The 21,760-nt window shown below is 63.4% G+C and overlaps 1 protein-coding gene across 1 annotated transcript in view; it reads left to right on the top strand.

Annotated features, from left to right (window-relative positions):
- Nucleotides 1-21,760, top strand: part of BEGAIN (brain enriched guanylate kinase associated) — a 47,190-nt gene that overhangs the window by 11,409 nt on the left and 14,021 nt on the right. Inside the window, exon 2 of the mRNA XM_058567712.1 lies at nucleotides 5,935-5,963. Coding sequence (XP_058423695.1) covers nucleotides 5,935-5,963 — 29 coding nt within the window. The remainder of the gene's footprint in view (nucleotides 1-5,934; nucleotides 5,964-21,760) is intronic.

Raw genomic sequence — 21,760 nt, 5'->3', positions numbered from 1 at the left:
CCGCCCCGTCTCCACTCGCTCCCTCCGCCATCTCCCCCAGTGTTGGGGCTCTAAGTGCTGGCTCTCTGCAGACCACCCCCACATTCACATCTGGACCTGAACCCCGATCTTCTCCCACCTGATTAGGCTGCTCAGGGGTCACGCCTGGCAATTCTCTTCCTCCCACACAGCCTCTAGTCTGGCAGGGCATCGGAGCGCCTCTCCTCTCCCGCCTGGGCCCACTCGCCTGGATTTGTCCGGGGGCCTCTGGCTGGACCCCTCGGGCACTGCGCTCACCACGCGGTGCATCCCCCCATGGCAGCAGGTCCTCCTCTGCTCAGCCCTCCGGGGGCTTCTGACCCGCTCAGGAGAGAAGCCAAAGTCCTGACGATGGCCCACGAGGCCCCCAACTCTCCCCACTGGTGGCCAGCTGCTTCCCAGTCTCACCAGGTACCCCACCCCAGGGCCTGCTCCTCCGAGGCCCCCCGTCTTTGCTCACATTTCGCCTTGACCTCCTGTTGACAGGTGCCACCCCAGCCCGGCCCCCACCTTCCCGTCCTTGGCAGACGTCTCCCATCAGACACACTGGGGTGGGGGAGTGGGGGGGGCGCTGCACCTATGTCCCGTGTAATCTGTCCCTCTCGAGAATATCAGCTCCATGAGGGCAAAGAATTTCCTCTAGTTCGTTCACTGCTGAATCCCCTGGAACAGGACACACAGTTAATATTTGTTGAATGAATGCAAGAAAGCAAGGAGTGATGTAAAACATCTTAGAAGGATGTTCATCCCAATGATTAAATTAAAAGGCTGGCTCTCCGAGCACCAGCAGCCCTTTAGAAGCCCTGTCCCCAAGACACACGGCCACCTTGTCACTCACAACGTCCTTTGGAGGTTTTCCATCCTCCCTACGGGAGGGATGGAGCTCAGAGAGGTTGAGAGCCTTGCCCGAGGTCACACAGCTACTTAGGAGGCCCAAGTTGCGGTCAGTGGGGGTGGGTGGCCCCTGTCTCAGCCACGCCTGGGATTCGTCTCCCCCAGTCCAGGCCTCATCTCTACCCTCCGTTTCTCTGGCTTGTTTCCTCCCCTTGAGATGGGGATGGGGGAGCAGGATAAGAGGAAACTGAGGAAGCTGGAGCCCAGAGTGGACAGAAGCAGGCCCTGGGGGTTGAGCACTGGGGCTAGAGTCTGAGATGCCGGCCCCAGGCCCCGAGGGAGGGCAGGACGGGCCAGGGTCACATGGCGAGTCGGAGGCAGAGCTGGGACCCGCACCCAGCAGGCCCCGTGTCCTGGACTTGCTCTCCTCTCAGTGGTCTCAGGAATCTCAGGATTTAGGGGAAGGGGCAGCGATGCACCCAGGCCAGGTGGTCCAGGAGAGGATGCCCACACCCAGTCGTGGGGCCGGAGCGGGCCTGACCCGCAGCCGCGGAGGCAGAGCCCTGGGCAGGGCTCTGTGCCGTGTGCGGATGCCGTGCAGGGTACCAAGTGGGCTCAGGTGCCCCCCAGCGGGGGGTGGGCTTTAGGGAATGGCCCGGGATGGTGTGCAAGTGAGGGGGACCGAGAAAGCGGGATGGAGGCTCGGTTTAGGGGCAGATGCCTCTGACTGGGGATTGAGAACAACAGTGCCTCCGTTCAGGCTCACTGGGGGGCCTCCGTACCAGGCCCAGGGGATAGAGACACAGCAGCCGAAACCCAGAGGCCCTGCTGTCGGGGGTCGTTTATAGTGCAGGAGTGGGGCAGGGGCAGGGGCGTGCAGCTGACCAAAGAGGATGAGTCCACAGAGACGGGGAGTGATGAGAGGTCATCTGGCGGGGAGAGGGGCTACTTTAGACAGGTGATCAGAGAGGGAAGGCGCCAGCTGCGCAGAGATCCGGGCCGAGCATTGCAGGCGGAGGGGAGAAGTGCAAGGGCCCTAAGGCAGGAGTGAGCTGGGTGAGCTCGGGACCAGCAGGGTGACCAGTGTGACCGGTGCGTCCCAAGTGAGGGGCAGGTGGCAGGGTGTGGTCACAGGGTAACGTGGGGCCAAGTCAGTATTTACCAACCCTCACTGAGGCCTGACTGGGGGCACAGAGTTGCCCCCCTCTGTGGCCTCCTGGGAGCGCCTACTGTGTGCATCAGTCACCGTGCCCAGGGGCCGCCCCGAAGATGGCAGCTGTGGGGGCTGACAAGAGCCCTGGCCCCACATGTCCACACACCCACACACAAACTGCAGGGGCTGCCTCTTGGAGCCTCTGTTCGTGCATCTGTAGAATGGGGTGATAAGACTCACCTCACAAAGTCGCTGCAAGGGTTAAATGAGATTTAATTCCTCTCCCGTAAGTGGACAGACTAAAGGGTGGACAGGCCTGCTTCTGACCTGGAGGTCCTCCTGAAGCTTCAGAGTTGCGCAGGGAACAGGAGAGCAAGCAGGTGGCAGGAAGGAGGCAATGGGGCTGTGGTCGCCAGGGAGCTCAGAGTGGGGCTCGGAGTCGGAGGGAACGGGCCATCCAGTGGGTGGGGACCAGCACGGGCACTGCAGGAGGAGACAGCAGGGGGGCTGAGACAGGGACGCGTGGCACAGTCCACTTTGGCCAATGAGTAGGGCTCGTGTGAGGTAGTTGAGGAGTAAAGGTGGCCGCTAGGCTGGGCCACCCAGAGGGGACAAGGGGAGAGTTTAGGGCAGACGGTAACGAGGTCACAGGTATGTTGCAGGAAGAGGCATCCGGCCTGAGTATGGGGGGCACTGGAGGGACAGCGCCCAGAGGCAGGGTTGGACTGTCCCACTCAGAGTACCCAGAGTGGCCAACCGTGTCCCACCTGTGTCAGGAGAGCACTGGGATCCCACTTGCCTGCTGGGCCCTGGAGGAGCCAGAGAGGCCCCTAGGGTATTTCCTGCCCCGTCATTTCTCACTGGGGACCTGGGCATCCCACAGGCCCCTCACACTCGTGGTCCCCACCCACCCCTGCCCTCCTCCTCCAACGGAGGCACCACCTCCGGCCCAAGACCCAGGCGCTGCCCCCTGTTCTCCTCCGCACAGCCCACCAGGCAGGCCTGGGCTATGGCAGGTGACTCTGAGCCAGCCCTTTACTGCTCCGGCTTTGGTTTCCTCATCCGTAGAACGGGCATCTCGGGAGCATCCCCCAATCTTTTGGTTAGTGAATTGCAGAGTCGAGACTTGAACGTGTGGCTCTGGCCTCCACACCAAGACCATTGCCAAAGGCACAGCACCTCCCTACAGGCCCAGCCTCATGGCTCCCCAGCCACACATAGCCGTGACTGCTCATTGCACACACAACCAGAGCCTCATGCACACCCCCTGCCCCCCGCTCCAGGTGAGGTGCTGGGCTAGCCCCAAGACACAGCCAGAAAGACACAGTCTCTACCCCAGGGAGTGAACATGTGGTGTGGAGGTCTGGTGTGAACCCGTCAACGCCTCTGGGTCTCCATGGAGCGCTGCCTGGAGGAGGCAGCTTTAAGGGTGAGGGCAGTGGTTACCCCACAGGCACTGGGTCTTGGGAGAATTTGAGACATTGTGGTAAGATCGGGGCCAGGCATCAGGTCTGGAATAGCAGAGTGAAGGGAGGGGCTGCTGAGGTGCCAGGGCTGGACCCCCTCCCATTCCCTGTCTGTCTCCTGCCCTGCCTTGCCTCCCACCCCCTGCCACCAGGGCAACTCAGCAGCCTCTCCTGGAGTCCCTCCTTGTGGGGGGAGATTCCCAGACACACCTTTCAGAAGAGCTGAAACATTCAGTGTGAATAATTAATGCTAGATGTTTAAAATTAAATTTTAATATATTCTTATTAATTTCAGACAAACTCCCTGGCAGGTCATTCACTGTGAGTGATTGAAGCAACTGGAGATAGATGAGGATAGATGTCCCCAGTCTTGGGTGGGAGGGGCCCCTGAGGAATGGGGTCCAGGCCCCGCTGGGCTCATCTCTCCGAGCTTTGCTTCACTGTTTGTAAACCGGAGTGACCGCTTCCCTGCGGAGCAAATGGACGGGGGAGGGGGGGGCGGTGGCGGTATTGTTATTTTTGCCGTTCTGCTGAGGGCGGACTCCCAGGAGGGCAGTGGGAGCTTCCTTTCTCAACCATCGGCCCCCGGAGGGCAGGGCTCCCTTCATTTGCTGCCCCTTCCCCACCGCAAGAACTTAGCCCAGAGCTGAGACGTGAGGGAGGAACCATTGGTGGATGAACGGACACTTGGACTTGGGGTTGGGTCGGAACCTGCTGGGCTGACCCTCGGAATGCACGGCTCCTCCTCCCTGCGCTGGGCCCGCGAGGCCAGGCCTGCTGGGTGCTGGGGGGGGCCTGGTGAAGGGACCGGGCTCCTGCCGGGCACTCACAGCCAGAAGGGAAGACGCAGGAAGAGACAGGCCACAGTGCCGTAGGAGCCAGCATGCATTGTCCGTGTGTATTGAGCACCTGCTGTATGCTGGGATCCAGTGCGCTCAGCATGGTGATGGGGACCTGGGAAAGGTGGGCCTGGGGTACATAGGGGGCTTCGGAAGGTGTTGGCCAGGCGGCCAACTCTTTGTCTTGGGGGAGGAGGGAATATAGAGGGGGTCCAGGCTCGTGGTCTCGGACAACTTTTAGAGTGTCGGGGATTGTGCTTGGCCGCCAATCCGGCCCCCTTGGGGATCCTTTCCTCTGAAATTCCTTCCCCCACCCCAGCCCTTTCTCAGACCGCTGGTGCTGAAGGGCAGCAGAGCGCTTTCTCCGCCTCCCCCTGCCCCCAATCCCGGCCTGCAGGTGAGGAAACTGAGGCCAGGGGAGTCCCGAGAAGGCCGGCCCGGGCACTCGGGGAGTTGGTGGCGAGCCTGGCCGAGGCCCCCCGGCCGGGCCTCCCAGCTCGGCGCTGGCGGCCGGGCTGCGCCCTCGCCCGGCGGGGCGGTGGGGGAGGCGGCGTGGGGCCCGGACCGGAGCGGAGCGCGCTCCCGGCGGACGCGGCGGCGGCGCCCGGCGCGAGGGGCCGGGATGGGCAGTCATCAGTCTTCCCAGGTGTGTCGCGTGGTCCCTGGGCTCAGCCCCTCGTCCCCTGTTAATGCTAGTCATGGCACAGAAAGACCAGGAAAGCCCCCGGGAGCGGCCTCTCCCGGGCGGGCGATGGAGAGCCCGCCCCGCGCCCCCCGCTCCGCGCAGGAAGTGCGATCCCGCTCGGGCCGCTCGCGGTCCCCGTCGCTCGCCGGCGTCCGCAGGGTTAACGGCAACGGGTGTGTCCCCCCGCCCGGCGCGCAGAGGGGCTGCCCGGCTGCGCGGGGCTGGGCAGGGAGGGTCTCCAAGGCGCGCGCGGGCGGGTCTGCGCAAGCCCGGCAGGGAGCCCCACCGGAGAGCCGGGCGCGCAAGGGTTAATCCCTCGGGCCCGGGAGGGGCGAGCCAGGCCAGAACCTCAGCATCTGAGGGCAGCAGGGTCCCCGATTGAGGAGTCTGAGGTCCCAGATGCCATCCCCCTCGGATTGTGTAAGTGTCAATCCCGTAAGGCCCCCAGGTCCCCGGTTCGAACATTCTCCGACTCGGAGATTCTGCTCGGCTTCCTCTGGGAGGGAGCGCGGGGCTGGAAGGGTTAACGGGCGGGGCGGGGTGGGGGTGGAGCAGTGGGGGCCGCGGCCACCGGAGAGTTAACGGGACCGGGCCGGGTCCCCTTCCTTCGGGCGGGACCGGGATCGCCCCGGGCCGTACCAGCCCGAGTCTCCGGGCCAGCCCCCTCCTCCCCACGGGGGGCGTAACTCGGTGCCGGGGAGAACGGCAGCCCAGGCGGGCTCACCTGTTACTCGGCCGCGGTCCGGGGCACCCTCTGAGTCCCGGGGACCGCGCCCGGGGAGTGGGGGCGGGGGGCGCGCGGGCCGGGCTCCCCACCGACCGAACCACGCGGGGGTGCCCCGCCGCCGCGCCAGCCCGTGCCCGCTGTGCCCGGCTCCGCCCGGCGCGGCCGCGGAGCGCACGCCTCCTCTGCTGACCCTCTCCTTTGGTTTCTCGCAGGCCTCTGCCGCAGACATGGAGAAACTCAGGTGAGTGGAGCGTCTTCCGTGCCGCGGCTCGCGGGGGCCGGGGTCGGGGGTGGGGGCGCTGGGGACGGCGCGGGGAGGGAGGAGGCTGTGCCCGAGCGCATCTCCGGGGCCGCGGCCGCCTCGGCGGGGCTGGCCCGGGCCGGGGTGCCTGAGTGTGGTGCGTGTGTGCGCGCGCGGCGAGACAATGGGGAGCCCCGCGTGGGGCTCCTCGGCCGGGCCGGGGCCGCCGCGGCGGGGGGAGGGGGTGCGCCACGGCGGCCGGGCCGGCCCGCACGCCGGCCTCCGCGGTCCCCGGTGCCCTGCCCTGGACTCTCCGCTGTCCCCCGGGACCCTCCAGGTTTCCGCTCCTGCTGTTACGCACCGGGTCCTCGGCACCGGCTTGTCCCCCACCCCCCAGCTGACTGTAGCCTGGTTCTGAGCTTTTAAGTTTCCGCCTCGTGGGGGCGGGGTGGGGGATGGAGTCCTCGCGGCTGGCCGAGGCAGTCGCGTCTTGTAGCCATTTTGGGGGAATCCCGCGACGGCGTCTGGGGAGTGTCCCCCGCGGCCTCCCTCCCGGTGCTCAACTTTGAGCCTCTGCGGACTCCTCCGGGCTCCCTTCGCCGCAGGCCGGGGAGCAGCCGATTTGAATATTCACGACTTCCTCCGCGACTTCTCTCGGCCACCTTGACCCCCACTTTGGGAACACCCCTCCTGTGTTTTCCTTCCGGAGTCTGAGCCGAGGCGGTGTGTGGGCAGCAGGCCCGGCTCCGGCTGCTCGCTCCCAGCGCGGTCAACCCCGGCCTAGAGGGTCTCTTGGCCTCACCCCTCCCCTTCCTCCCTCCTCCCGAGGCTGGAATCGGCATCCGTGGGGAGGACTCTAGGTAGCAGCCCACCCATTCCCCAAGAGGCAGGGAGCCAGCAGAGCCTGGGCTTGCTCCGGGGCAGGTCCCTGGGTCTGGGGGAGAGGGTCTGGGGTGACCCAGCCAAGGTGACCCTTAGCGCTGTGGGTGAGTCACTTGGGAATGCCAGGGTGGGCGTCTGGGGACAGCTGGGCTCACAGAGGCGGCAGACTGGACACCAGAGCAGGGCCATCTCCTGGCCACTGAGCTGGAGTGCAGCCCTCCCTGGTGGGTGCCACAGGGCCAGGACCCACTTGTCCTGGGCTGGGAGGAGGGGTCCAGTCTCGGCTTTAGGAGCTCAGATCCAAAACCCAGTGTCCGTCAGCCAGGCCCCCTTGTCACGGTCAAGGTCTGGGTGGGGCTGGTGAGACCCAGAGAGGGCAGCCCCGGCTCTGGCCACACAGATGAGCTCAGGCCCTCCCTGGTACCCCACAGTGGCTGTCATCTCCCGGGTGCCCCTGCCAGGGTTGAGCTCCCTATGGGGGAGGGGCACTACTTAACTCAGCTGGGACTGGAGAAAAAGGTAGTGTTCGTGGGGCACTCTGAGGCCAGCCTGGAGGGTCCCCTCTGTGGTTCTCTTTCCCTCTCTCTCCATGCCCAGCCAGGGCTCTTGAGCGCCGACCCCTGTGCTCTGGGCAGTAGGGGCAGAGACGTGGCCCAGCCTGGCTGGGGACACAGGTGGGCAGGTGAGCCAGGTGAGCAGATCCACTGGCCGAGCTGCTGAGGGCACCAGGCGTCTTTTAGCCAGGTGGGCTGAGGGCTTCCCCTGGCTGAGTCCTGAAGGCTGGTGGCAGTGGCCAGGGCTTGGGCTTCTGGGCTGCACTGTGCCACATGGCCTTTCGGACAAGGCAGAATTCTGGAGCTGGCGGGAATGGGGGTCCTGCAGGGCCAGGACCCAGCATAGCCTCCTGGAATTGGGGAGGCTCCTGCTCTCCTCTCCCTCTCACCCCATCAGTGTTCGCAGAGCTGCCTCGAGGGCCTGTCCAGAACATTCCTTCCCAGCCAGTGCAGGGGGGCTGCCCTGTAGGGTTCTGTCCTGCGTTTAGTTCAAGGAATCCAGGACCAGGAGGCCCAGAGGGATGTAGGGGAAGTTGGTCAGCGTGACCTCCTACAGGGAAGGTCACAGGGTTTGGGGTCCCACAGACCCAGTGCCTGGCAAAGTCTCTGGGCCTCAGTTTGCTCATCTGTAAAGTGGGTGTCCTGGCCCCCCCACACACAGGGCTGTTGGGAGGCTGACGAGAGCTACTGTGGCTGGCATGCGCCCCGGGGACCTGGCCCACAGCAAGGGCCCAGGGAGCGGTCCATTGTGGGGCATCGGGACCACACTACCACACGTTCCCCAGGCAGGGGAAGAGACACCTGTGGTCGCAGGGAAGGGGTCCTGGGGGGTTCAGAGGGCGGCCCCTGCGCCTGGGTCCTGCCCCTTGGCCCTAGAGTGCAGTCTCTGCACATCGCAGGCAGGGCCTGGGGGTCTGAACTGAGAGGGCAGGGCAGCCCTGGGAGCCATCCGCCACTTGACACCCCCACCCCCACCCTCCAGCCCCCCACCCCTGTGCCTGGAACCAAGCCTGGCTCCAGGGAGAGTCCGGTAAATACTTGTTGAAGGAGCAAAAAGACTATGTCATTGTGACTCTCCATGGCTCCCTTTGGGGGAAGGTACACAGCTGGGCTGTCCCTGCCCCAGCCCCTCTGCCTGACTCCCACTCCTCGCCACCCACCCCCTACTGCAGTGCTGCGTCTGAGTCCCCAACAAGCTGTCACCTTCAGCCTCTCTGCCTTTGCCCGTGCTCTTCCCTCTGCCTAGCATGCCCTTCCACCTGCCTTCTTGTCCTCATGGCAAACTATTTGTCCTCCCTGTCACCTTTTCTCTGGCTTTTGTGACCCACTTACCCCTCACTCCCAGTGGATTCATGCCCCCTCTATGTACCAGGTCCTGCGCTGGGCGCTGAGACACAGTAAGAGCCAGCCAGCCCTCCAGAGCAGGGACACGGGCCCTTCAACAGATCCTCCTGGGGATCCCAGGTCAGGGACACTGGCCAGGGGTATCAGGGAGGGCTTCCTGGAAGCAGGGACACTTGAGCCAAGGCTTGAAGGATCAATAGGAGTTTGCAAGGAGGACAGACAGGATGAACTTTCCAAGAGGTGCAAAGGCCCGAGGGCCTGAGGAAGCAAGGATGTGTCCAGGGAGACAGGTGAGGGGTGGAGAGAGGAGATAGATGGGAGTGTCCTCTGTCCTCCCCCCTGCCCCAGATGGGAGCCCCTGCAAGCAGAGCCTGGGTCTGACCCCTCGATTTCCCAGCCCCACACCTGGCAGCGGCTGGCCCACAGTTAGGCTCCCCAAGGTCTGGCCCCCTTGCCTCTGGCCTAATGTGTGCCCTCTGCCCCTTGACCCTCACTCACTCAGCATCCTGCCTCTGACTGCTTGAAAAACTTTCCCGTGACGCTCAAATATTTATAGATATCAGCAAGTAGCGGCTGGCTCTGTGTGCAGAGCCGGCTGCTCTGTTAATCCCCGAGTTAATCCCCTCCTCTGCCTTCCTCTGCCCAGGGTCCCTTCCGCCCTCACTCCCCTGGGCCACTTTGTCCTCTGTGCGCCTTTGGGCCAGCCCCTTCCTCTGTGCGCACTTCTGTCCCCTCCTCTGTCATCTAGGAAAGTGGGTCAGTCGCCTCGCATGGCACCTGGGATGCAGAAGGTGCCCAGGAAACCCAGAGCTATTCTGGTTACAAGTCCACCCCTCCCCCCAAAATAGAATTGTTTGAAGTTGTGAACCGTGATAGGCATACAGAAAAAGTCATGCGTATCCGTGCAGCTTTGAGGTTAAGTTCAGGATGACCACCCCCCAGGTCAGGAAGTTGAACGCTGCCAGCCCCCTAAGGACCCCCAAGACCCTTCCCCAATCACAGCGCCCTCCAGCTCCCCAGGGGTCTCCAGGATCCTGACTTTTGTGATCGGAGGCTCCTTGTTTTCTTCACGGTTCGGCCACCTGAGAGCACAGCCAGCTAACAGAGTGAAGTCTCACCCGGTCTAGAACCTCACGTACGTGGGGTCTTTGAGCGGTGGTTTTCAGGCTGGTCTTTTTTCACCAAAACATCATGTTTGCAACCGTCGTCCTTGGTGGTGCGTGGAGCTGTCCGGGGCGGGCTGTCCTGGGGAACGGCGTTTGGGGGCGACGTTACTGCAGCCTGCTTCTTCCCTGATGGGCGTCTGGGCAGCTGCCAGCCGGGACCACGGGGAACAAAGCTGCTGTGGAACCTCCTGCCCAGCGGTCTGGGAGCACGCGCTGCATTTCTGGGGGGGTACCCGGAGCGGAACTGTGGGGCACAGGGCACGTCTCCGGGGTCTCTGCAGTCCCCGCCCCGCAGGACCTGGGAGCTCCTGTGTCTCCACCGGCTCCCGGCACTTGGTCCCGGCACTTGGCACCGCCAGGTGGTGGGCATGCGCTGTGTCTTGGGGTGTGCTAATTGCGCTTCCCCGGATGCCCGCCCGTTTGGGTTTCCTCTCTGTGACTTCTGGGCGTGCTTTCATCAAGTTGTCCTGTGATTTGTAGGAGTTCTCCGCTAGTCCTTGTCAGTTATGTGTGTGGCAAATACACCTCCCACCGCTCGCTTCTCCCTCTTAGATGGTCCTCTGATGAACAGACGTTCTTAATTTTAATTCTGTCGAATGTTAGGCTTTTACTCTCTGATGAAAGCTTTCTGTGTCTTGAGAAACCCTTCTGATGTCATGAAGCTATGGGCCTTTAAACCACTTGAAAGTGATTTTTGTGTGTGATATGAGATTGGGCTCCTTTGTTTTTGGCACATGGACACCAAATGTTTGGGCCCACACTCAGATTTATTCATATCACCCATATTTGTTGCGGTCCTGCCTATGCCAGATGCTGTTCTCCATGCTGGAGATACTGTGGGGAGACGCCAGGATGACGCCCCGGAGAAAGAGACAGACGGTTGTCAGGCCGGCTCGTGAATGAGCCCACGCTGACCTCATCTCCCACCCCTCTCCCCTCGCCCACTCCCCTCTGGGCACCAGGCTTGCTTGCTGTTCCTCAAACACATCAGAGAGGTTCTTGCCCCAGGGCCTTTGCACATGCTGTCCCCTTCTGCCTGGAATGTCCTTCCCCAGGTATCCACAGGACTCCCTGCCTCCCCTCCTTTCACATCTTTCTCAAATGTCATGGGGGAGGCCTTTCCCGGCAATCACCTTGCTCCATTTACAATTATACCCCCTCCCCCTTTCCTGCTTTGCTTTGCCATCCCCCTGATCCCACCCGACTCTCAATTTGTTTTCTTTATTTATCCTGTTTATTATCTGTTTCCTCCCAGAACAGCAGCCCTCCCCCGATCCCCAGGGCTTAGAACCGGCACACAGTAGGTGCTCAGTAAATGCTTTTGAACAAGAGTGAACTGGGGAGACAGTGAGGAGGGAGCGCGTGTGGGGGCAGCTGTTTCCCACGCCTCATGATCCCGAGGGGGGACTCTCCACTCTGCCCCCCAAGAAGAGGAGTGCTGGGAGCACTTGCGCCCCCACCCCACTCCCTCGGCCCCCAGGGAGTAGTATTTTCTATTGTTTTTTAAAATCCCCTGACAAGAGAGCCTCCGGTGGAGGGATCCGACCTCAGCAGGAGATGGAGGCCTTCCTGGGAGAGATGCTTGAACTGAGAGGAGCAGGAGCGGGGGAGGTGTTTCTGGGGGGGACCAGCAGGGATGGGCAAAGGCCCGGTGGCAGGAGGGGACCGGCGCGGAGGCTCAGCAGGAGGGTGGGCAGGCGTCCGTCCTCACGGGTGGCTGAGTTCTGACCTCCATGCTCTCGGCCCCTGCCCTCGCAGCCATGGGGGATCGCCGCACTGGAGGGGTTTGGGGAAACTGAGGCCAGAGGTAGAAAGGGACTTGTCGGGGTCTCTGGGGCCAGGAAGGCCACAGCCTCACCCAGCAGCTGGACACTGCCCCGTGGGAGGCGTCCTTGCGGCACTTGGCCAGGTGGTGCAGCCCGCCGGCCCGTGGACGCCCAGGGCACCTGTCCCTTCAGACAGGCCACTTGCCTCCCCTTCCAGTGTCCCCCTCCTCGGGGCCACACCCCACGGCCTTCCTGAAGCCCAGAGCTGAGGGTGCACCTCCCACACCTCCAGGCCCCCCTTCAGCCCGGGCACAGCCGCTCCCCCACACCGGTCACTCAGCAGGGCCCTGCCCTCCTCCCTCTGCGCCGTCACCTCGGGGCCTCCCTCACTCACCTGGGAGTCCCCGGCCCGGCCCTCTGGGTGGTCACTGCTGCTTTAATGTGCTCGTTGAGCACATAGGTGACAAGTATGTATTGAGCACCTGCTGTTTGCAGAGACTGTTGTAGGCGCTGGGGGTAGAGCGGTGACCACACAGGGCAAACGTCCTCTAGTTAAGGGAGACAGGAAACCTTTTAAAATAAATAAAGATCACGGTGACAAGTGCTAGGGAGACCGAAAACCCCACCAAGAACTAGGAGGGCGGCATGAGTGTGCCGGGGTGGGGGCGCGGCCTGGGAGGACGACACCTGGGCACGGACCTGAGCAGGCGAGGGGGCTAGGACGGCTGGGGGAGAGGGCTCGGGGCAGAGGGCAGAGCAGGGGCCCAGGTGCAGAGGAGGGAGCGCCCTGCCCCGTCAGAACCACGAGGGCCGGAGTGGCTGGCAGAGGACGAGGAGGCCGGGAGGCAAGGGGACAGCTGGAGCCTCGGAGTCCAGGGGACCCTTGTCCTCGGGTGAGTCGGGACCGCGGAGGGCTTGCAAGCGAGCGTGACAGGGTCAGGTGTGTGCTGCGCTGCGTCTGGCTGCGGGGGTGCCGAGCGGGAGGCCAGGGCAGAGACCGAGGCAGGACCGGGGGAGAGGTGACGGCAGCACGGCCCAGGTGGTGGCCATGGAGGTAGCAGAGGAGGTCAGGTTCTGCTGTTAGGGAGGAGAGCCAGCAGGTCTCCTGACGGGCGGGACATGGAGTGTGAGGGACGGGGGCATAGAGCAACTGACAGGACAAGAAGGGACAGCTGTGGGGGAGGGGCGGGCGTCTCCCCCACAGGCCTGGGTGTCCCCTTTTACTTAGCAGACCCCTGCTGCACACCTGCTCCAGGCCGGGCCCTGTCCTGGAGGGCACCCCAGTTCTCTGGGCAGAGTGGGTATGCAGTAGGCACTCAGGGGACTGAGTGGCATTGTGATCTGGGACCTGCCAACTCAAGAAGGGGTGTTCTGGGGGTGAGGCTGGCCGCCTGCTGGGACTCACCTGCTGCCTGCAGGACTGCTGTTGAGTTTCCTTGTCCCCTCCCTCCAGACCCTCTACTCTTCACCTCTTGTCCTCTCTCCCCCACCTAGCAGGCCCAGCGTGTCCCTAAGTGTGGTCCTTCAAGGCTCTCTGCCCCACTTCTAAACTTGATCCTAGTGGAGGAAGTCTTACGGACTAATTCTCACTACAGTGTGAATGACTTCCTCACTTTGATTTCTCCCTTGGGGATTCAGGGCGTTATAAAGAGACCCTCCACATAGACTGTCCTCTCTTCTTCTGCGCTGCCCTTCAAATTCTCCTGTCCTCACAGCCCATCTGAGTCCCCACTCCTCCAGAAAGCCTCCCTGATGAAGGATGTGATTAAGAAGTAGACTCACCGGGGTTTGAATCCCAGCTCTGCCACTTACTGGCTGTGTGGCCTTGGGCACGTTTCTGAACCTCTCTGCCTCTCAGTGTCTGCATCTGTAAGATGGGGATGGTCATAACAGCACCTACCTTAGAAGGTTGTTTTGAGGACTGACTCGTCCACACGGAGCTTGGCACGTGGTTAATGCTGGTGGCTAGTTCTGGCTGTTAACTGTCTGCCCCTCTCTCCAATGCTCTCGTTGTGCCCAGGCCCTGTTTCCCCACCCGTCGGGCAGGTAACATTATTCCCCCTGTGAAGGAGAGGACCCAGCGAGGTGGGGGGTGGGGGTGTGTGTGACCGCAGCCCTGGACTGAGTTAGGACTGTGAGAATTTCAGAGTGGGGGTGGGGGGCCAACTCTGCACCCCCAGACTGTCTGCACCTTTGCCGGGAGGGCACATCCAGGTCCCGGGGGTGGCGGATATTTCAGAGCCGGGACGGGCAGTGTGCCCGTTTCTCAGCGTCCCACCTCACCCGCATGCACCACGGGCAGAGGACCAGCCCTGAATGTCTGAGATCTCTGGGCCCACTCCACGCCAGGCGCCGTGCCCGGCCCTGCCTGTGCGTCCCACTTCACCGTCACAACAACCTTAGCGTTGCTGCATCTCCCCGTCCCCCCACAGGCCCATCCAGGCCCTGGGGCTCATCGACCACCAGGGCGCCGTGTCGGGGGGCAACGCCGAGGACACTGTCTTAACAGTGTTGGCACTGCCTGAGATGGGAAGATGGAGAGGGGCGGGCAGGGGATACACGAAATGTCTGCCAGGTGAAAGCAGCAGGACCCTGGACCAGGTCTCCTGGCTCCTCAGCCCCCACTTCCTGAGCCCTGTGACCCACACGGGGGGGGGGGCGGTGCTCTGCCGGGGGGTTGTGGTGTTGTGCCTCTGTGTCCTGTATCCTGGCAAGAGAGGTGAGGGCCAGGGCTGGGGGACCAGTGGTGACGTTTGGGGTGGCCGCCTGGAGAGGGGAGGCCATCCAGGGGGGCGTTGGAATCCTGGCTCCCGTGCTCATGGCCGGGTGCCCTTGGGAAAGGCCCTCACCCCCCAGACCACGATGCCTTCATCTGCGCGGTGGGCAGCACACCCCACCCCAGGCCCCGGGTGAGGATGCAATGAGGAAAACGCCACTGGCACACAGTAGGTCTCACTGGGTGACTGAATGATTGAATGGGGGTGATCTCAGGAGGAAGCTTCTAGAAAGAGGTCATGAAGGTCACAAGTGCCCCTTTGGGCTTTGATTACAGATTACAGATGGGGAAACTGAGGCCCAGAAAGGAGCCTCTTCCCTCGGCCCCCGTGCCTCCTTCCAGCCCCCCGGCTGATGCTGAAATCCACCATCATATCTCCTGCCCTTTCCTTCCAGACTCGGTCTTGCCCTCGGGACTGTCTCCTGTGGGTGTGGAGAGGTGTGGGGTCGGTGGGGAGGTGAGGGCGGGTGTGACCAGCCAGGGACCGAGGGCATGCTGGAGAGGCCCGTGGGCGTGGAGGGAATGCAGGGCTGGGCCGGCCGCCCCATGCCCTGCCATCCAGGTCACCCGTGGGCCTCCCGCAGCCCTGATTACCTTTGTGATCCCCAGAATTGCGGAAAACAGGCCCTCCCGCTGATCCGGTTAATGTGTGTCCGTGTCTGTTTGCAGAGCCGGCTGGTGGGGTGGTCAGATTAGTGAGGCCAGCGGGGGTTAACGGTGGGTAGCAATGAACCTGATCATCAAAGTGTTGAATGGCAGCCCCTTGTCACCTGGGTTTCAGGGCAGGGACGGCAGTGCTGGGCGGTCAATTTGGGAGCCTGTAGGGAGCTCCTCATCAGCCATGGGGCTGACCCTGTGATCATTGCATCTGCCCGTCCTCCCTGCAGACACCCCCTGAACCCTGACTCTGGGTGGAGGGTAGGTGTGGCCTCGGGGCAGGGGAGGCCTTGCTGGAATGGGGGTGGGGAGGAGAGGGGGATTCACACGGGCCCCCCAGGTCAGTGCTGCCTGCAAGACGTCCAGGCAGAGATAGAGGCAGCAGGGGGTACATACAGCTGGAGTCAGGGGAGACGGAAGTTTGGGGGTCCTCAGCGCAGAGCTGGTGTTTGTGGCTGGGGTCACCATGGGGTGAGTGTACCCAGGGAAGGGGAGGGGCTAGAGCCCTGATCTCCGGAACCTGCTGGTGTCAGGAGGTTGGGGAGATGAGGAGGCTGAGAAGGGCCACCATGGGGGAGGGTGTTTGCAGTAGGAGGGAGGGTTCGGCCGTGTCACTGGCTGCTGAGGACTCAGGTCACGTGAGGACCGAGAAGGGACCGGCAAGAGCCGGGTGGGCCTTGGTCCCGGCAGGATGGGAACGAGGACAGACATTACCACAGAGCAGAGAATGGAGGCACCTGGAGAGTCAAGAGAGGGTTGTTCTCACTGTGGGAAAAGTACCTGCATGCTATGCCAGAGAGAATGATCTGGAAGAGAGGGAGAGATCAGTGGTTCAGGAGTGAGGGGGACTAGCGGGAGCCTGGCCCGGAGCGGGTGAAGGGATGCCTGGCGGCTTGTCTGTAGTAACAAGCGGGCGACGCCGGTGTCGAGCAGATGTTGGCAGGTGGGTAGACCTGGCGGTGACATCTGTGGAAGTCCCTTCTGGGTGGCTTCATTTTCTCGGAAGCGGAAAAGGAAACGAGGTCATCTGTGGTGATTGGGGTGGGGAGGTGTTGGGGGGGTTGGGCAGAGTGAAGGCGTGAAGTCGTGTTCTAGGTGGGTGGGGGGTACTGGAACAGAGGGTGTGGTAAGAGTCCCGGGTCAGTCTGCAGGTGAGCAGAAAGGGAGGCCCGTCAGCTCCACTGTATGATTTCCTCTTGTCCGTGTGGGTGCGGGCGCCGAGTCTGTGGAGAGGTGGCCCCCACCACGGGCATTTGGCCCCAGTGTTGTACAATGAAGAGAGAGATGGGGAGGAGATTTGAGGGAGTGACACAGTGGGGACAAGGTGGGCAAGGGGCTGTGGGAAGGCGGCGTGTTGAGGGAGCAAGGGGCATCAGAGGGAATGAGCTGGAAAGAGAGCGGGTGTCAGAAGTGGGATAACTGAAGGGTCTGGCATGGGTGAAGGCCCGTGGGACATCCCAGTGGCTCTTGGAGCTGGACTGGGGCCTGACACTCCTCCCCAGCCCCCAGACACCCCAGATCCTCCACTGTGTCACCCCATTGGCCCCCAGTGATTGTTTCAGCTAGTGTCAGCTGTGCACTTCTACGTGCCAGCCTCAAGGCTGGGGCCCATGTTCCCTGCCCCAGCAGTCCCCTCTCCCAGCCCTGGGCTCCGGAGGCCAACACAGCATCTGTCCATCTCCTCTCTGTAGGCTTTTGTGGCTGGAAAGGACTGGCAGAGCCCGGAGCTGAGGGCCAGGAGGTCTGGGTTTGGGCTGCCCTGACTTGCCTGTGACACATCAAGTCACGTGGCTGCTCAGGGCTTAGGTTCTTCATCTGCAATCCAGGTCTGATGAGGACCAGTGCAGACAGCGATGGGCCATGGCCTGCAGAGTGGGCGTTGAGGGACACCCAGGGCTGATGGCCCGCTGTCCTAGGTGGCTCTGCCCCACCCGCCCTCCTCAGACCCCCGGAGCCCTGCTGTTTCTCTCGGTTCCTGTCTGAGGGCCAGAGTCCCCAGGCCTTTCCTGAAAGAGCTGCTGGGAGCTCAGGGCCGCTGTGCTTTCCTGAGACCAGGGCTGCCCCGAGGCCATGGGCTCCTCCAGCACGTGGCCATCAGGCCCTGCCATGTGCCCAGCCCCACACCAGGTGCTGGGACCCTGAGGAGGAGGAGCAGACACAGCCCCTGCACCCAGAGAGCACCCCATGCATTGTAGGGCTGGGACAGGGATAGCGAAGAGGGCTCCTGACCCAGTAGTAGGTTGGGAAGGCTTCCTGGATGAGGCGAATAGAGTGAACCAAAGAGCAGGGAAAGGGATGTCCTGCTCTTTGCAGGAGGAGCAGCATGTGCAAAGGCCCAGGGGCGACGCTGCAACTGTTCCATCCACCTGCCTGGGTTACCCTGCTTGGCCCACCCGCCTAGAGCTCACCAGGCTGCAGTGCTGCCAGCTTCCAGCATGTGGTTCTGCCTTGGCAGAGAGAGGGGCAGCAGGAGCAGGGCTGCAGCCTCCTGATAAGATGAGGCGAGATGAAGCATTTCCTGTCTCCTGTCTCTGGGTAGGAGGGAACCGTGGAGTAGCCATGTCACCCGAGGCCATGGGGTGGGGGGTAGTTCCACTGGGCCACCTTGGTGGGTGGGCCAGGAGAAAGCAGGACCTGGGCAGGCGTCCAGTTCAAGGAATCGCTGCACCCCTCCTGGCTGAGGGCCCGCAGGTCAGCACTGTGACGTTCCCCTCCCCCAGCACACATGCACACACGTATGCACACGTGGGCACCACCTTCCCACGAGCTTTCCACAGCAGGCTGGTGGCTGTGGCGGTGGCATCCGGGGTCTCCACCTCTGTGCACGTGTCGCCCCCTGCGGGGAGATTCAGGAATGGTTTCGGGGTGGGGCTGGGGGCAGGGTCGGTTCTGCAGGGACCCACCCCTGGGCCCGCGCAGGGGGTCCTGAGAGTCTGCTGGGGCTGTGCCAAGGGGCCAGCCAGAGGCCCAGCTGGGAGAGGACCGGCTGGGTCTGAGCATCTCTGGGGACAAAGACTTTCTCTGGGACCAGGGTCACCTCGGCCGGGGCAGCCCTGGACCCCGGGAGCTGGCCGTGAGTCCCTGCGCCCATGAGCACGCGTTCCAGTGGCAGATACGAGGGAGCCAGCTGCTCGGGGCTGCGTGAGAGGGCAGGGGCCGGGGCGCTGCTCCTCCCTGGCATTGGAGGGGAGGATGTGGTCTTAGGCTCTTTCCAGCCACCCCCACTTATCCAGTCCCAAAGTAGGCCCTGGGGATATAAAAACGCCCCAGACCTTGCCGTCCCGGAGACCAGATCAGCTCCTTGTTGTGCACGTGCTCGTGCAGCTGCTCATTCCACATGTGTTGGTGGCGCTGGCTCTGGGGACACAGTGCGGGGCGCTGGGGACAGAAGGTGAAGGAGGACGGCCAGTCCCAGGCAGGCAGGCAGGCGGGTAACCAGGTGGTCGCCCCTCCAGAATGAGATAGAACTGGGGGAGGACAGGCTGTCCCGGGAGGCAGGGCCTGAGGGAGGAGGGGCGGGCCCGGAAAGAGCCGGGAGAGAATGTTCCCAGACGGCTGAGGGACCAGCAAGGACAAAGGCCCTGGGGTGGGAAGAAAGGGGCTCAGGGTGACTCGTGCGCAGCCCGAAGGCCAGCGTGAGGGAGGGGAGCCAGCGCAGGGCGAGGCAGGGCAGTGGGGGGTCCGAGGGGACAGGATTTGGGGCGACAGGGAGTCGTGGGGAGTTCTGACAGGAGGCGGTCATGGCCTGGCTGGGTTCGGTGATGTGCCGTCTGGCTGCTGGGGCGAGACTGGAGCTTGGGGGGCAAAGGGGGAGCGGGAGACCCTGGCACCATCGCTCAGTGATAAACAGGACGGCGACTGAGCCCCTGTAGCGCTCACGGAGGAGGGAGCAGCGATTGGTCCCCACCCAGGGCCAGCTGGGGCGGGCCGGCGTGCCAGGGTCCCCCCCAGGCCCTGGGTGGGGAGCACTTAACTTGCAGCAGGAGGGAGTGAGTGCGATCCTGGCAGAGGGGACACGGGGACAAAGTCACCAAGACCAGAAGCTGCCTGCAGCCTGTGAAGAATGACGAGCACTTTGGTGCTGCCGGAGCATGACTGTCGGCCGAGCCTGAGCGCCGGGAGCGGAGGAGACGGGTTGTGCCCGGCGGGGGCGGGGGGGGGGGGCAGCCGCAGGGACGCGGGCCCTTGCTGACCACGGATGCCTCTTGGCATCTGGGAGCTGGCGGGTGGCGGCTTCAGCCCAGCCCCAGGGGCACGCAGCCACCCAGGCGCCTCCGCCGGCCTCCCACCCAGCCCCGCCCCCCACCAGAGCCCGCCAGGGATGGGAGCTGCAGGCCCGCCCGCCAGGGTGCGCCTCTGCCCCTGGTAACCCGGTCAACACCGCAGAGCAGGGAACCGTTTTCTCCCGCCTCCAGGGCCCCCGGAGCTCAGGTGCCCTTCCTCCGCCTGTGCCCAGCACAGCACCACAGGCATCGAGGGGAATGGGGAACAGCCCAGGCCAGGGCCCCAGGTGGCCCCGAGTGATGGAGGAGGGGCAGCAGGAGGCAGTCTGCCTGATGGGGACCCTTCAGCGAGGAGGAACCAAGAAAGGCTTCCCGGAAGAGGTGGCATTTAAGCAGAGCCTCACAAGAAAGGAGAGGATCTGGGGACTCAGAGAATGGAGGCAAGGGCATTCTCGGTGGAGAGAACAGCATGGAGAACAACCTGGAGGATGGGTGTGAGTGCGGCCACAGCAGGGCGATCAGAGGAATGGAGAGGCAGCTGTCCCTTTCAGCAGGGAGAGGAGGAAGGGGGCCGGGGTGGCTGGAGAGCAAAATGTTGGGTCATTTTGCCTGTGGGCGAGGTGTGCGGGGGTCAGGGTGTGGCCGGGCGTGGCTGTAGCCCCCTCTCCCCCATGGACGAGGTCAGAGGGCGGCCACATGTGGCCACAGCCGTCTGCATCTGTCCCCTGGGGGTGACTGGCGCCCCTCTGAGGCTGAGCTGAGGCAGGGGAAGCACCTGGCACTCGCTATGCCCCCTTCCACCCCCACCCCCAGGGACCCTCAGCCGATCCCCTCAGCCCCTCGAAGCGGGCCTGGCTGGTCTCCCCCCACTCCCTGAGCCAGCCACTCCCTGGTGGGGAGTCAGACAGCTGCTCCCATCCTGACCCCGACTGCTCCCCGGGGTCCAAGCGTGCCCTTGACTCCTAGGGCTCCAGGCCCCCGGGGGCCCATCTCGTCCTGAGAGACACACAGGGCCAGGTGGCAGCTGTTCCCCACGTGAGGACACCCACATGCACAAGGGGCGCCTGGGATCACTGAGGCCCTGGTGACTCAGGGAAGGTCAGCCTTGGCAGCCCGGGCCAACCCTCTGTCCATCCACCTGCTCAGTGGTCACCAGGTGCTTCTGCCAGCAAGGGTGGGAAGTGGCTTCATGTGCCCAGCTAGGGTGACACCGCAGCTGGCCATACCCAGGGTAGTGGCTCCACCATGCCAGCTCCCACTGGGGCGATCGCTGGCCCTGCTGACAGCCCGCGGCCAGGAAAGCCGAGTGGGAAGCAGTTAGTTCCTTCTTCCGCCGTCTCCCTGAGTGCGTCTACACTCCTCTCAGAACACTCTGGTGGGCCTTTGGGCAGGGGCGGCCCTCTTGCTGCCATCCTCTCACAGAGGTGCCCTGGGAGGCACCCGGGGAGGCGGCCCCGGGAGGGGCCGGCAGATCTGGTTCTCACCTCATCCTCACCGCAGATTTGCTGTGTGATCTTGGGAGAGTTGCTTAACCTCTCTGGGCCCCAGTTTTCTCATCTCTAGGATGGGGGTGCTCCCCATGCCACAGGCTGGGAATGAGAATTTTCCTCAAAACAAGAGCAGGTTGTCTGTGATAAATGCCCTGTGTGTGACCGGAGCCAGAGTCTGGGTCGAGTCACGGTCATGCCCCCCACTCGCTCTGCCTCCAGGCAAGCGCTGCCCCTTTCCTGGGCCTCAGTTTCCCCCTGGGTCCCAGCCTCCCTTCTACTCTTCTGAAAACTCATCTGCCAGGAGTCCCTGCTGTCGAGGGGCCTTTTGGGGTGGGCCTGGCTGACAAGGGCTGGGAGGGCGACTCCCACAGGAATCGCTGGCCTCAGCTGAGCCACCGAGGGCAGACTGGTCACCTCGGGCTGCTCCCAAGGGAGGCGGCCCCTCCTGCCCCGCTCTCGGATCACTCAGCAGCATTGGAGCCTGGCGAACTTAACCACTAGGCCACCAGGCCAGCCCCATATGCCGTTATGTTTTAAGTGGGATTATACTGCTCTTTCTCCTAATGTGAACATTTGCCTGTGTCTCGAAGCGTTCTTTGGAAGCCTGGTTTCTGGGGCAGCATCCTCTTGTGAGGTTCCCGCTTTGGCCCCAGAGCCAGCGAGGCCACAGGAGCGTCCCCGGAGAGGCTGCAGGGAGGGGATTGGCCGAGGCTCTGACGTGTATCCTGTTGCCAGCAGGGCGGCGCCGTCGCAGGGCCAGGGCAGGCCTGGGTCCCTTCACATGTCCATCCACGCCGCTTCCTCCCCACTCCGTCCCACCTGCTGCCCTGCCCAGACAGGCCACAGGCAGGGTTGGGTGAGAAGGGGTCCCAGGGAGGGTGAAGGGGGCCCTGCCCTGGACCCCTGACATCCATCAGGTCCCACAGCCTCCAGAACACG

The sequence above is a fragment of the Diceros bicornis genome, chromosome 24 (assembly GCF_020826845.1).
Source record: "Diceros bicornis minor isolate mBicDic1 chromosome 24, mDicBic1.mat.cur, whole genome shotgun sequence".
NCBI classification, from domain to species: Eukaryota; Metazoa; Chordata; class Mammalia; order Perissodactyla; family Rhinocerotidae; genus Diceros; species Diceros bicornis.
Note: the sequence above shows the minus strand (reverse complement) of the source record. Positions and strands in the feature narration are given on the sequence as shown.